At 54.3% G+C, this 14,730-nt stretch overlaps 1 protein-coding gene across 8 annotated transcripts in view; it reads right to left on the reverse strand.

Annotated features, from left to right (window-relative positions):
• Positions 1-14,730, reverse strand: part of FBXO15 (F-box protein 15) — a 49,127-nt gene that overhangs the window by 25,440 nt on the left and 8,957 nt on the right. For 7 of the 8 annotated variants that reach the window (XM_045187794.3, XM_024580393.3, XM_045187800.3 and 4 more), the window contains 6 exons: positions 14,516-14,620; positions 12,757-12,999; positions 11,995-12,204; positions 8,836-8,962; positions 7,412-7,494; positions 6,353-6,495 (listed from right to left, as the gene is read on the reverse strand). In XM_045187794.3, the coding sequence (XP_045043729.2) occupies positions 6,353-6,495; positions 7,412-7,494; positions 8,836-8,962; positions 11,995-12,204; positions 12,757-12,999; positions 14,516-14,620 (911 nt within the window). The remainder of the gene's footprint in view (positions 1-6,352; positions 6,496-7,411; positions 7,495-8,835; positions 8,963-11,994; positions 12,205-12,756; positions 13,000-14,515; positions 14,621-14,730) is intronic. The other variant, XM_045187791.2, reaches the window with a different exon arrangement.

A 14,730-nucleotide genomic window follows, 5' to 3' on the forward strand; every position in this document is an offset into this window, starting at 1 on the left:
AGACGTTCATTTTTATACGCATCTTTGTAGCAGCACAGATAAAAGCCAAACGGATGCGGGTGGCTCACTGTGTCACTTAAACCTACTTCCTGCGCTTCCCGGCATCCTCTCCCTCCCAGTCCTGATATCAGGACCACACAAGCCGCCCTGTGCAAAACTCCTCCCTCAGCTTCTGAAAACTGGCGAGAAGTAGCTTGACACAAAGTGCAAAACGTACACATTCCTTCGAACCTGAGCTGCTGGCTGCCCTTCACGCTCTGTCCATACGCCGAAGGCCCGGAGGACTCCTGTCTGCCCTGCCCTAGCTGCACCATCCCTGCCTCCAAGTGCCTGCGGGCAGAAGACAGTGTGCCCAGCCGGCCCCTCTGTCTGTTCTCAGGAAGGCCTGCTGGCCGGCCTGCCTCGCACCGGCAGCTTGGCAACCTGGACCCACTCCTGACTGGTAAGCGTGGCTCACTGCACCTCAGTGGTTTGTACCCCAATGTGGTTTAAGCAGAACATCTCATTCCTTCCAGAGAGTCTGCAAGTACGGCAGTGCCAGGCAGAGGGTGCCCAAGTGACCTTCTCAGGTACACAGCAGGTCACACGTGTTCCTGCATCTCACCCGGGGGAACAATCTATCCCACACGACCCCACAGGGAGAGGGCTCCTGAGAGCTCGCCCCCCATTTCCTCCGGCATCACCCACGCACCTTCCCCCTTTGCTGAGCTTGCTCCGTGCCCTGAATAAACTGTAGCCATGGACACGACTGTATCCCGCGTCCTGTGTGTCTTCCTGGCAGCTCACTGAGCCTGGAACTGGTCTTGGGGACCCAACACCAGCCATCACCCACATTTACAAAGAACAGGAAACAAAGGGTACGTAAACCACCCTACCAGGTGCGGGTGCAAGCGCCCCTCAGTTTTCACTGACAAAGCGCCCTTCAGCATTTCCTGCCTGTGTATCCCCCCTGCTCTCGCCTCATAAATTCAGGTGACAAACATTTCTCCACCTGAACAAATGTCCCTTTAGCGGCGACCAACACACAGGGCAGCAGGAAGCAGACATGCTCAGGCTCGGAGAACACAAACCCTTCCCGGAACAAGATCATCAGGACCCTTTTACCGGAAACTCTCCACGCTTCCATGACTGGTCAGAGCGGCAGACACACAAAAACACAAAGAGGCATGTCCCGGGTCTTGGGGGAGGACAGGACAAAGGTCCAGGGAGAAAGAGTCGAACGAACTTAACGGGGGGAGGGAAGGGCATGGAGCCTTGGTATTCCCTAAAGTCAGGCCGTGCAGAGAGGTGGAGAAGCCTGTCCCTAGACACAGCAGCTACATGAGGGGGGGGCTGTGGGGGGCTCGCAGAGCTGGGCTCCCCTGCCACCACGCCAGGCCTGCTCTGTGCTGACAGGGCCGTGTGGGTGACCCCAGCCAGAACTGCCAGGCCCCTGCTGGAGCCCAAGGCCTTCGCCAGGGCCCCAGGTGGGCACTTATCCCCACTGACAGCTCAGCGCCATCCCCCCTCCCTCGGAGCCCTCCAGGGATGCCAGAGCCCCTCCACAGTCCGTCCCCCTGCACTGGGCACAGCCACTGCAGCACTAACCCGTCAGTAACAAATGACTTCCCGCTACTCCCAGGTGACAGAGGAGACAGAGCCACCTCGCGTCCAGGGACAAGATGAACAGCTTCTCCTTGACAGAAAGCATTCTTTGAAAACAGGGGCAAAGTGCTGTGGTGCCCAGTCGCCACGACAGAGCAGGAGCTCACTAAACGTGCCACCTGGCCCCTCGAGAGGGTTCCCAGGAACTGCAGAGGACATAAGAGGACTCTGATGGCAACAGTGCCCCCTGCTGACTCCTGCCCATAGAACCATGTGTGGAGAAAAACGCACCTGCACCTTTGGTCACGTCTTGTGACGGTGAACAAGCGTTTCCTCATGGTGGTGACGGCAGACAAAGGTGAATTAGCCCCATCTCAGTGTCCGGCACCCTGCACTTCACGTAGCTAGCGCCGGTGACCACAGCTGGCCTGCTCGGGGCCTGTCAGCATTAGCGGAAAACAACTGGCTCGGAGGCGGCTTCGGCAAGTGGGCAGAGGAGGGCCCCACGTGGCCACCCTCCGGTGCCAGCACGCAGCCAGGCAGAGTCACGCCCACGGGGAGATTCCCTCTGGGCACGTGTCGCTGAGGACACGGAGTAGCCACGGGGTGTAGACTCTCGGCTCTGGAGGCAGTGGCCCGGGTGAGATGAAGTCGCCGTGGGCGAGCCTGCAGAATCGGAGAACAGACCCACACCCCAGGAGAGCGAACACAGTACCAGGCTCACAGGCTTGCGGTGAAGAGCAAGTGAAATAATTAATAGGAACACGAAACACTCAGCGAGAAGCTACAGTGAGTGCCCATAAATGCTCCCCGTCTCTGCTGTCTCTGTCGTCACCAAGGGCATCGCTCCTCTATGCGGACTGCATACAAGTCGTCACCTGTTTCAGACGGGGAGGCACAAGTCCTCTCTTCTGAGGTTCCAGACACCCCGTCCCCAAGACAGACCTACACCTAGCACACCTGGCCCCGCAGGTACTTGGGAGACTGTGCATCACATCAGGTGGGAAATGCTGGAAGTGGCCTGAATGGTGTGGCTCAGCGGGCTGGGCATCGTCCCACAGAGAAAAATCGCCAGTTTGATTCTTGCTCAGGGCATGTGCCTGGGTGGCAGGCTCTGTCGCTGGTCGTGGAACATGTGAGAAGCGATCGATCAACATTTCTCTCTCACGTTAATGTTTCTCTCCCTCTCTTCCTCCCTCCCCCTCTCTCTAAAACTAACTAAATAGAAAATCAATAAATAAACGCTGGGAGTGAGGGGCCACCTGAAGACAAGAGTCTCCTCGGGCACCAGCCCAGAGGGCACAGGCATTTGTACACTCAGCAGAGACCGGGGTGTGCGAGGAACACCCTCCGCAGCGTGTGCTGGGAAAGGGAGGAGAGTTCCTCACTTGAACAGCGGGATAAAAGTCAGTGGTCTGAAGTTCAGAGACAGTAATCTGGGCTCCACGACAGGCAGGGTGCCCACAGCTGGGAAGAAGGGGCTGGGCCGTTCACAGGGCAGCACCCCGGTCAGAAGCCGCAGACATGTTCACGACGGTAGGGGTGGGGGGGGGCGCTCTCCAGACCAGCCTGCAATGCCCCTCTGACCCTGAGGCTCCCACACCCTGGGCTCCACCAAAAGCCCACTGAAGAAACACAAGGGAACCTGAAAACCCAACAAGCTAAGCAGTCAACTCAAAAAGCTGGAAATAAGAGCAAAATAAGCCTACAAGAAAACAAGTGATTTTCTAGGAAATCATAGAAGTACTAAAACTGATTCAATGAAAAGCAGGAAACCTGAGTAAAACTAGATCAGAAACAGATTTTCTAATGAAAAATACAGACATTCCAAGCTGTGCGTGTAAAACAAAAACCAGAAACACTGGGCATCAAATGACTGAACCAGCAGTTTAAAGATAAGCACACACAGGACAGGAGGAGCCGATTTTAGGGGTGCTAGGGTGTCCCCATTTTAGGGGCGCCAGGGTGTCCCCATTGGAAGACATAGTAATAAAATTCACTTCACTAACAGTGTAAAGGAGAAAAAACATACAGATCATCAACAGTTGCCCAGCATATATTTAATAACATTGCACAACCATTTCTGAATTTTTAAAAACAAATTAATCTAGGGACAAAAAGAAACACTGAACTTGTAAGAACATATAACAGAGGCCTAGGACAAACACACTTAGGAATAAAACACCTCAACAACTTACTGTCCCCCTGAAGCTGGAAACACAAAGTGGTCCGACCTCATCAAGGGGAACTCGCCGCTGGTTCTCAGGAGTGTGCGCACAGTTACCTTTGATCCAGCAATCCTATTCCTAAGAAGTATCCCCAGGACCAGCTGGCAAAGCATGAGGTGAAGCATGAACAAGGCCAGACACCACGCCACTCTGTGTAACAGCAACGGCTGGAAACCCCGGAGAGAAACCATTTACAAATCCTACTCCGCTGTTTTATTTTCAAAATAGCTGTTTAAAAAGAGCAAGGAAGATCTCTAGCTCATGTTAAAGAAGGCTCTACAGAACATACTATTAGTGGGGGGAGAGCAAGGAACAGAAAAGGGAGCAGTGACTCATTTTTTAAAAACTGGGAGAAACATGAATATATTGATGTATAGCATTACACAGTCAAAAAGAAACATTTAAAGAATAAGCAAAAACTCGCATGAAGGGTCACTCCGGGGGGATGAGGGAGACTTAGGGGCACAGGCCAGGGTAGAAGTGACCCTCTCAGAACCAGCTTATCTCACCCTGTCAACGCTGGAACCAGGCAAACGTGGTCAGTTTTCTAATGTGCAAAGAGCAAGGCAACCCTGACAAATGAAAGATCAGCTGAACAAAGCACTCATTGTCGACTGAAGTGGCAGCCTAGTAACTCAGAGAAAGATCACTTTAGGTGAGTTGATTGTCTGTTTCCAGCGTGGCATAGCTTATGCACATAAGAACTGCAAGGAAAGTCTTAATTAAAAGAATAAGCACAGGTTCATTATTAGCAATAATATGTTTTGTTATTCTGAAATTATTATGTATTGTGATGTTGTTTGGAAAAAAGACTTACAGCCTAAGAAATAAAACACAAATATATAATCAAGGAAGTGCATTAAAAACCCTAAGATATTTAATTTAAATGAATGCACGACTTACTCCTTCACGTTACAAAATGCACGAACTTCTTGGCTCTGTCTCCTGAGACCCCTACGAGGAGTACAAACCGCAGTGCTCCAGCCACGTCTAAGACCAGGCGCTGTCCCTGGATGCCCCAGTGCAGCAGGCACTGGAAGCAGCTGGCGCTCCTGGAGAAAAGGACTCACTCTGAGCCCGGGCAGGAACGGACAAGATGAGCCTGCGCCATCTCGTCGTGTCTGAACGCAGCCGAGCTGCCACAGGTGGCTGGAGTCATGTCAGAGGAAGGGGGTCACGGTGACAATAAACAGAATAATGGCTGAAAACAGACAGCACAGAAACTATGTTTTTTAATCCATGGTTCAGTAACAGTATCTCCCCCCAAACACGTACGAGTCATCTTTGGAGACTGACAGAGCATTAGCTCACTGTTCTGGGTCTTAACAGAGAGACAGAGCCAAGCACGCACCCTGCCTTTCCACGTGAACCACACACTATGGTGACTGTGTAGGAGATGGGAGAAGACTCTCTTTACAGAAGAGCCCAAGCTAACAGCTGCAGAAAGAACGACAGAACTAGGGGCTCAGCATTTACAGTCACTGACAAAGGTGATGAGCATTCGGTGGCCCTCGTGGAGAAAGTCATAATGAAAAGGCCAGGCTGAAAACTCCCTAAACCTGCTGATCACTCTTAATATAATATTTAGAAAAGCAGGTACATCCTCCCGATAAATTCAATAGGAAGCACAGGGCATCACGTATGAAGTATTCTTGCCAAAAAAGAGAAAAACCTGATCAAGCTAGAGAAGCATGTTAACACTGGAAGCAAACATCCAAAATGCAGAGATCGTATGGACACGTAACAGTTCCGTTCCTTCAAGAAACAAACGGCACGAGAAAAGGGACGCACCACCGTGGATCACAGGGAGGTGGGCACAGCGACCAAGTGCGACGGCCCAAGGAGGTTGGAGGTGGAGGGCTGGGAGATGTACAGGCTAGCGCTAGTCAGAAAAAGCTGGGCGCTTCTATTTACTGGATGGAACAGATTTCAGGGCAAAACCATAACCAGGAACAGAGGCTCATCTCAGAAACGAGGACAGGGCCCGCGAGTCAAGAGGTAAAATCACGGAGCTTCAAACTCCGTGCAGCAGCAGCTGGGAAGGTGTCGACAGGAATGACAAGGGTCACGGGCAGAGCTGTGCGTTCCCAGCTCCGGGCACAGCGACCCGCAGGCAGCACAGCAGCCAGGGCACAGGGGCACCTGCGCACTCAACCACCTCCGCCTGCCCGGCGCGCCAAAGCCACTCCACTCCACACAGCACGTGCGTCCTCCCTCAGGACGCAGGGGCCACGTGCCCACAGGGACTGTGTTCTGAGACTTAAAATGAGCCTCGGTGAACTGAAGAGAGGGGGCGTGGCAGGCCCAGCGACGAGGAAAGTGCCCGCAGAGAAGGTGAGTTGGGACAGGTCAGACGGCAGAGGAGAGAGACCATGCAGGAGACAGAGCCGGGCTAAGAACTGGACCTGTGGAGGGTCTCACAAGCCCTAGAATGACACAGGGGTCTGGGAGGACAAAGAGCCCATCGATGGCAAAGTGACCAGGTAGCAGGTCCGTTCTTAACTCAGACATTTGGAACTGAAAAGCAAACTCATTGTCACCTGTGTTGGTGAAGAGGTTGCAGAACGTGCTGCACAGGTAGAAAGCCCCTCCGCTGTGCAGGTCCACATGCAGCTGGTACCCGCGCAGTCCGTACTCAGGGCTGTCATCCAAGAGGGCCCTGTGAGGGGGCAGCTCGTAGGGGCTGCAAAGCAAAACAAGACACACATACGCATCTGTCAACGCCACAGATGAAGGGCTGGGATTGAAAACACTCCAAAAAAAGGACATGCATCCACATTACTGGCCCCTATCACTCCTCTGCAGGACCCCCAAACACCCCCAACATCAGGAACTCCCTGCCCTGCGCTCCTCCTACCCACTTCTAAAAAGACAGGCAGAGACCCGGCTTCCACAGGCATCCACAAGACCACCCAGGGCAGCAGCTCCGCAGAGGCGGCTCCACTCCCCTGTGGGTCAGGGTCCACGGCACCGCCCAGCAGGGAAGCACCCGCCTGCGCACCTACTACTACAACTACGACAGACCTGCAGGCGAGGGACCTGGGCAGAGACCCACGGCGCGATGAGCAGTGTCCTTGGCAAGAGAAACCTGACTACACAAGGTAACAAAAGCACTCCAGAGCTCTTCAGGTGAGGTGCACAAGGGAGTAAGGCATCTGTCGTGACATGGAAAGCGTGCCCCGCCCCCACCTGAAGACCCTCAAACTCAGTAAAAGGCCCGCACTGTGCAGACCAAGCCAACGCCCCTCCGCAGACCAGCGGGCCGGGGGTCCGCGTGCCTCCCAGGGTGTGCGAGCTCACGGGAGTGCAGAGAATGCGAGGCGCCGGGACACACTCTCATCCTGCAGCGATGAAGGTGTCCCCTACAAACAATGTTCCATCAGCACAGGATCCTTAGCCCAGAACAAATACGGCAAATGTACACTCGTGAGTAATCCAATTATCTCAGCAACAGGTAAGTAATTATGCCTGTGGGCTTGTGTCGACTGGTTAAGAACAGAATATCTTTGTAGCTATTCCCAGGATATTAAGATGGCATCAGCTTGTGACTGTTCGCGTGGACTTTACAAAAACTAAACGCACGACACCCGGGTACATACACAGTGGCCGAGCCTAGCGTGCTCCGCTCCACGAGGTGACTGATGTGCAGGTTTGCCGTGACAAAAGCCAGCTCTTCCTCCCTCTGAAAAGTTAATTAAAAAGAGTATTTTTCAGCTGAAACATTTTAATTTTGCACCCGGTCGCTGTGAAGATCGCAGCACATCCGTGTCCCAGACAGAGGCCACCTCACACAACGGTCAGGAGGCTGCGGGGCAGGGCGCTATGCCTGCTGACCCACCATGCCGTCTAACAAGACATGTATGTTGTATTGAGGGCAGGGCCACAATTCACCCTGAGTCGCAGAGCAGTAAAAGGACCCCAGGACTTGCAAAATGGCAAAGTACTGTATTATACAAGGTAATTGTGAAAACAGATCTTGTCAGTTTCCAGGTCCTTTCAAACGCCTTCCAAAGATAAAGATGATTCTGGCAAGAGCTCTGCAGATACAAGATTGATCCCACGATACTTAGCACTCGGGGCGCGATGCTTCTCCCCAGAGAACCTGCCTGCCTGGCAGACCCAGTAGGAAGGAGTAGATCCCAGGTCCGCCCTCCTCCATCAAGCTGGAGACAAGAAATGTGGCTGTACATGCAGCGATGCCCGTTTGTCCCCAGAGGCACAGCTGAGCTGCCTGGTGGCAGTAACCCCTAAGGAAAATCTGAGGGTACTGTCCCCAGTGGTCAGACAGCAGCTGACCAGATGCACCCACGTCCCAGGACTACACGGCCAACACTGGTGGACAACTTCAGGGCGGGTGACCGTGGCCTGGCCCACGCCGCCTTCACCCAGGAGCGGGAGGGAGGGCACAGCAGGGCGAGAAGGGAAAGGGCCAGGGGGCAATGCTGGAGACCCAGTCCTGTGGAGGCTTCCTGCGTGCACACACAGGGCCACGCTCCAATTCAGACCACGGAGCTGCTGTGTAAGACCCGTGGCCGGAGCCCCAGCGGGGCCTGCAGCAAGCACGGGAACGTCACGCAGGCTGCTTCTCAGGGAAGGGCTGCCGAGGAAGCAAGCCCTGAGGCTGGAGCAGGTCCTACACCCTCCCCTGAGGGGCAGACACACTCACTGCCACACACACGGGGCCAGCAAAACACACGGCAGATGCACGGTTAAACACACAGAGAGACTTCACTTCGGCAGAAAAAGGACACGGAAGGACATGGCAAGAACAGACAGGAATGTGGACTGACAGGTGGGGACGGGGATGCCGCCAGCAGTGAAGGCAGCTTGTTGTCTGTGGGAGCAGAGCGGCACAGGAGCCTCCGCGCCACGGAGGTCGATGTGCCCCAGAGAGGGAACTGCTGAGAGGGCAGGGCCGCCGCAGTGTGCGGCCCCGGGGAAGGCTGCGCCCCTGACCCTGGGCCATGGGGGCCGACGTGGGGTGACAGGGGGTGCATCCCGGCCCTCAGGGCCCCAGCCTTACCTTCCACAGCCCCACCAGCAGCCCCGGGTCCAGGCGGAAGAGCCGAACGAAGCGGTCGCAGCCCATCATGGCGGAGTCAGTCATGTCACTCAGACTGTACTTGGCCACCAGAGAACACCACCGAGGCCTTCGCCCACGCATGTCGAGGGAAGGAAAGAGAGAGGTGAGCCCTGGCGTCCACAGAGTCGTGTTCGCCCGAAGGTCTCTGAGCACGCTCCGGAAGGGCATGCTGGTAAGGCGCAGCAGCTAGCACCTGGCGCATGGAGGGGCCAGGGACACACTGGGCAGGACAGTCGGAGGTGGGGTGGCCATTCCCACTGCCCGCTGGCGTGGCTTCCCCTCCGAACACCAGGGGGGAGAGGGGAGGAAGAGCCCCTCCGCTCGCCTCCGCGCACACCCAGCACGCGGCTTGGCCCACGTGGATTCTCAGCGCGAGTTCCCAGACAGTGAGTTGTGCTTAAGCAAAGATGAATGCTCGGCGACAACGCAGTGGCCTCGGTGGGCTCCCTGACGGTAGGTGTACTTTCTCAAGTGACCATCAGCCTAACTCCAACAGCAGAAACTGAAATATGAGAAAATAAATCTCAACCAAGTCGGGGTTTTCCCTGTGAACGACACTGGAATCAGTCCGAAAAGTAACTAGCTCAGGTGTGTAAGGAAAACACGTCAACTCCGCCACTCATCATGAGCCTCACGCCTGCGGTGTGAAACGCCCCACACCCCATCGTGCTGCGCCGAGCCATCTGGCAGGCCCAGGAACCGAAAGAGCGCTCACAGGACTACCAGGGAGAGAGGTCAGTGGCGCGCGGCACTTGGGGGCGCCCCTGCAGCACCTGAGGGAATTGCAGAGCCGCGCTGTTGGCTGGGGTGGCCTGGGAGCGGAGTCTGTGGGGGCCCGGACTGGCCAAAGCACTGCCAGACCACGCGGGTCCCTCCATGCTTTGCAGAGAACGTTCATGCTGAGACCCCCATCAGGGACAGGCGTGCAGGGAGCACGGGCCAGTCCCCATGCACCTTGGCCCCAGGAGCTCTGATGCAGAAGGCGAGAGGACATGCCTATTCACCCACCGTTGTCACACACCCGGGGAGCTGCAACGCGCAGGGTAGAACGGACAGCATTGGGACAAAGGCGACGGTTCCGTGAGTCCCACTGGAAAGGCACAAATTACAAGAAAATTCAAATGGCAAATCATACAATTACGGCTCTGCAGTTCTTGGAAAAACATTCCCATGGAAGAAACAAAAAAGGTGCCAGTGGAAACGACCGCGTCTCTCGTCTGCTGTCATGCAGCTGCCCACAGGACGGCATTTCTTCCCAGTGCCCAGCACGGTAGACTTGGTGTTTGCTCGCCAGGGGCCGGGAAGGACGCTGCAGTCCATTGTGCGTAAATAAACGGCACTAAGTGAACCTCCCCAGTGAATCCTCGCCTTTCCGTCCCTGTGCTGTGCCTCCCGGCCCTGACCTGGGTGGCAGCTTTCGGGACCATGTGTTTAAGTTCCTCTTTCACGACCTTTTTCACTGGTGCTACCCGTTTTGTCCTAATACTATAAACCAGGGGTGTCGAACTCACTTTCACTGGGGCTCCCCTCAGCGTCGCGGTGGCCTTCAAAGGGGCGGATGTAACTTTAGGACTGTGTAAATGTAACTACTCCTTAACAGTCAAGTGAGAGCTCAGCGCTGCCACTGGGTAGAAACAAGGTGGAGGGCCGGATTCGGCCCGTGGGCCTTGTGTTTGCCACCTGTGCCATAAACAATACCCCATGGCATGCAAAGTAACATCCCATCGGTCAGACTGGTGGAGAGGGTGCAGACTCATTCCCCAAACAGTCTCAGAGAGCACCGACTCTGGGTGCCCGTCTAGAAAGACCTGATGTCCAGCCTCCCTGTGTGAAATTTCAGAGTGCTGTGCCAATGGAGGTGCCACTTAGCAAAGCAGCCGTGCTAACAAGGTCTCTTCAGGAATGTAATCATGGAAGAGGGTCCACGCGGGTTTCTCCACAGCGCTCAGGGCGTTGGTTTCCCAATACAACCAAACCTGGGTTTGCCAGCCGTGGAAGCCCAGCACTCACACTCACAGCCGGCTCACAGACACAACCCTCAAAGAGCCAGCATCACAGAGAGGAGCCAAAAAACGCAGTCCCAGGAATGCAGTCTCAAAACTGTGACTGTGCCCCAGGAAACCACGGAAGAGCACCACCCCTCCGTGGAGACAGCAGGCCCCGAGGGGAGCCGTCTCAATCCCTCCCACACACGGGCAGGTGTGAGAGGAGCCTGTGGGACCACAGCACACGGCCAACGTCACCGCACGACAGAGGACACGGGGACAGTAAAGGAGGTGCTTGCAGCAGCACAGCAGCCGTGGGGGAGGAGCTGTGAGCTTTGCCTGGCCGTGAGGTCTGCACAGAGACCCGCCACCTGCTCAGGAGTCAGGAGACGATCACAGCACAGTGCGGCCTCCAGGAAGGGAGGTCCAAGGGCAAGAAGAGTGAGCACAAGAGACACTGGGAACAGCGGGACACGGCTGGACACTGAGTGCGGGCGGGACCACAGCCGCCTCCAGACAGAGCTGTGAGTACTCAGGAAGCATCGGCCTCGTGCTGCACACTTATCTGAGTTGTACCTTTGACGAGGACAGCGTGTGACCTCCGCAGCTCTGCAAGCTGAAGACACCGTCGTCCCCATCGGCCCGTCTCACAGATGAGAAAACACAGGCAGAGAGAGAGGAACTACTTGCACGAGGCCGCAAGCTAGACAAGCACATAAAACTAATAATAATTACGACTTTACGACCCAATGCTGAAACTGATTGTTATAGCATTTACTAAAGAAAATTTAATGGTTTTATGTATCTGTGTGTTAAAATAGAGTCCTCAAAAGGTTAGCTGTCCGTCATCCAGGAAATTTTGTTGACAAGAATGCCATTCCCTAACCGTCGCAGATAACCAAGACAAGTGGAACCTAAATTGAGAACTAATCATACACGCGATAAGCCCATCCTTTCCTACTCTATAGCAACCCAAGATGAAAGAGAGAAAGGGAAGTCTTTAAGATGCAATCAAATAAAAACACTGGTGGTATTTTTGAATTTCAAAGTCACGCCAACTAGTGTCCACTTATAAGATGTTCTCCCCCAAAGGCTCTGCTGAATTCGTACTTACCCATTCTTGGTGGGGGATCTGGGCCAGTCCATGAAAACCGGCATCACACCACACAGGTCCAAGGTGGACAGCGCGGCCAGACAGGGCCAGGCTTTGCCGTACCACGCGATCGTGACCGAGGAGTCGTTTATGAAAAGATCGACGTGCTCCAGGACGTGCTCTCTTCCGCTCTTTTCTCTCAATACGATTACCCAGCCGACACCAGATATTCTGCAGAAGGAGAAGCAGGCTGAAAATGTTTGCCTCGCAGGGAAAAAAGTGCTGACGTCTATTTTGTGTGTCATCTCTAAAGCATCTCTAGTTCCCGACCACCAAAGTCAAGGTTCTCAGAACAGAACGTGCCTGCGGTAAGCGTCCATTGCCCCTACAGTCCTCTCCTTAGAGCTCTCCTCACCTCTAATGAACATCTCCTGTGTTCTCGGTACTGGCAACACATAGGTAAGTTTTAAAAACAAATAAATCAATAAAATAAAAAGGTTCTGCCCGAGAGAACTGCCTTGAATGCTCTTGCTTTACCAGAGCAGAGTGCTGGGCTATTTCTACTTTTCACTAAAGCTGGAGACCACTTATCTGGAGTGGGAAGATACTATACACCTTATAGATGCCCAGAACACACACAGGGATCGAAAGACAGCGCCCCCACCCCGTTATAAAGGGCACAGACGCCCTGTACACACAGTCATGTGGGCTTACACCTCGCTCTTCTTTAAAGGCCAACAGAGCCCGAGCCGGTGTGACGCAGCGTTGGAGATGACGTCGTACCTGAGGGCCTCCTTGGTGTTCTCTGGGAGGCCCGTGTACAGGTTGACAGGTTTGAGGACCTGAGCCAGAGCCGCTCGCAGAGAGGCCATCTGCTTCATGATATACTCTTTCTTCCAGTGCCCAGCGTCTTTGTCCTCCACTGACAGCAGGTTCGTAGACTCTGCTGTCCTCTCCACTGAGCCAGCTCTCCAATTGTATCTTTTAGGGGAAAAGGCAGATGAGTAGATTCTGATCCAAACAAGACTGAGGGGAGAGAAAACAGTGACCGGTCTAAGAGACCCTGTCCTGCACCTGTGGCTGTAACAGGTTAATTTGGAGGTGCAGAACACCTGGGCCAGCATGCCCCCTCCCAGCCAACGCTCCCCTTCAGGGAAGGGAAGTCAACTTCTCTTGGGGGAAACCGAGGTGGAGTTAAAATCTATGTCCTAATGAAAAAGGTGGCGTTCACGTCGACACATTTAATCATTTGGTCATTTATGTCTCCACATTCCATTCAGTGCGGAAAGGGATGGAATGGCCTGTGACCAAGAGGCAGTGCGCAAAAGGCAATCCCACTGCAGACAGGAAGCCCCCAGACTGCAGGGAGTCTGTGGGAGGCTGGGGAGCCTGGAAGGGAACGCCCGTGCCGGCCATGCAGCACCCACCACGGCAGACGAGGAGCACACCACAGACAGCGGACGCCTGCACTCGCCCCCCAATCTGGGCAGCACATGCACTCCCCAGGAAACGCACACACAGCCAGACCCCTCTGGCATTTCTCTCTGTTTTCTAGCAGGGGCTACTCAGTAACTGCTCCCCAAAACCACTTCACGCCAAGCTGTTTGCCTTCAGGATTTTATGTTTCCAGCTCACAAGTTTGCTCTGTTTTGCACCTGCCCTGGCACTCACAAAGTGCAGAAATAGCCAGGCCGTGGAGAGGACAGGCAGGGCACAGACCGCTCACGCCTCCAGTGATGGCCAGCATGCCTAATGTCTGTGCGTGGGACACTGTGACATGCTACCTTACAAGTCACCATAAGAGCAGCCTGAAGAGAACAAAAACCTCTTGCAGAGCTGAAATATTGGGTAGACTGTTGCCTGTGATTATTTATAAAATACAAATGTCAAGTTTAAGGTGCTTTTATCAGCCTCCAACACCCAACACACCCACCTCTGGCTCACCAAGGCTGCACCCTGTTCAAAAGCTAAGGTGGATTTGAGGACAAGAGCCTATTTACCTGATCCGACTACCAGTCGGGCACCGTGGTTCGGGAAGCGGGACCCACATAACATTCTGACACACGGTGCTTCCCAGAGCACTGGAAGATGCCCCCGTGACCGAGTGAGGTGCCCTGATGCCTGCCTGCCCCAGCGACCACAGGCGAGCTGTGCCCGCACCGAGGCCACACCACAGCAGGGAGGCAGCCCCACCGAGGTAATGGGCCCCAGAGAACCCCCTTAAAATGCGGCCCCTGGAAGTCATCAGCGTAACTAGCCACGTTACATGCTCCTGTCCTCTCTTCAGAAGCAACATTTAGAACATACCCGTAACTTTCCAAAACATGTATTGTTTATCCATCCAATTATTAATACACCCTCTTAATGAAGACTAGGATACTTTTAAATACAATTGAACTTCTACAGTTAAAATTAACCTTTGGAAGAGAAAAGAACCATGAGGGTGATTTCATCAGAAGCTCAGATGTGTAAAGGACAACTTCCAAGGAAATGGGATGGGACTCGATCAGAACCTGACACAGACGTCTGGTTTTCTCCTTACTTGTCATTGGCCAGGTGATAGAAGCGCCTGTTCACGCATCCCACGCACAGCAGGGTGGCAGCATCCAAGTAGGACAGAATCTTCAGCAAGATTTCTGAAGGCATGCTGTGGGGGCGGGGGTGGAGGTGAGCTCAGAGCAGCGGGCGTCTCACCCAGAACACCGCTGCCGTCCTCTGCGCAGAGAGAAGGCCGTAACAGACCCCCCTGCCTGCAGG

The sequence above is a fragment of the Desmodus rotundus genome, chromosome 10 (genome assembly GCF_022682495.2).
Source record: "Desmodus rotundus isolate HL8 chromosome 10, HLdesRot8A.1, whole genome shotgun sequence".
Taxonomy (NCBI): Eukaryota; Metazoa; Chordata; class Mammalia; order Chiroptera; family Phyllostomidae; genus Desmodus; species Desmodus rotundus.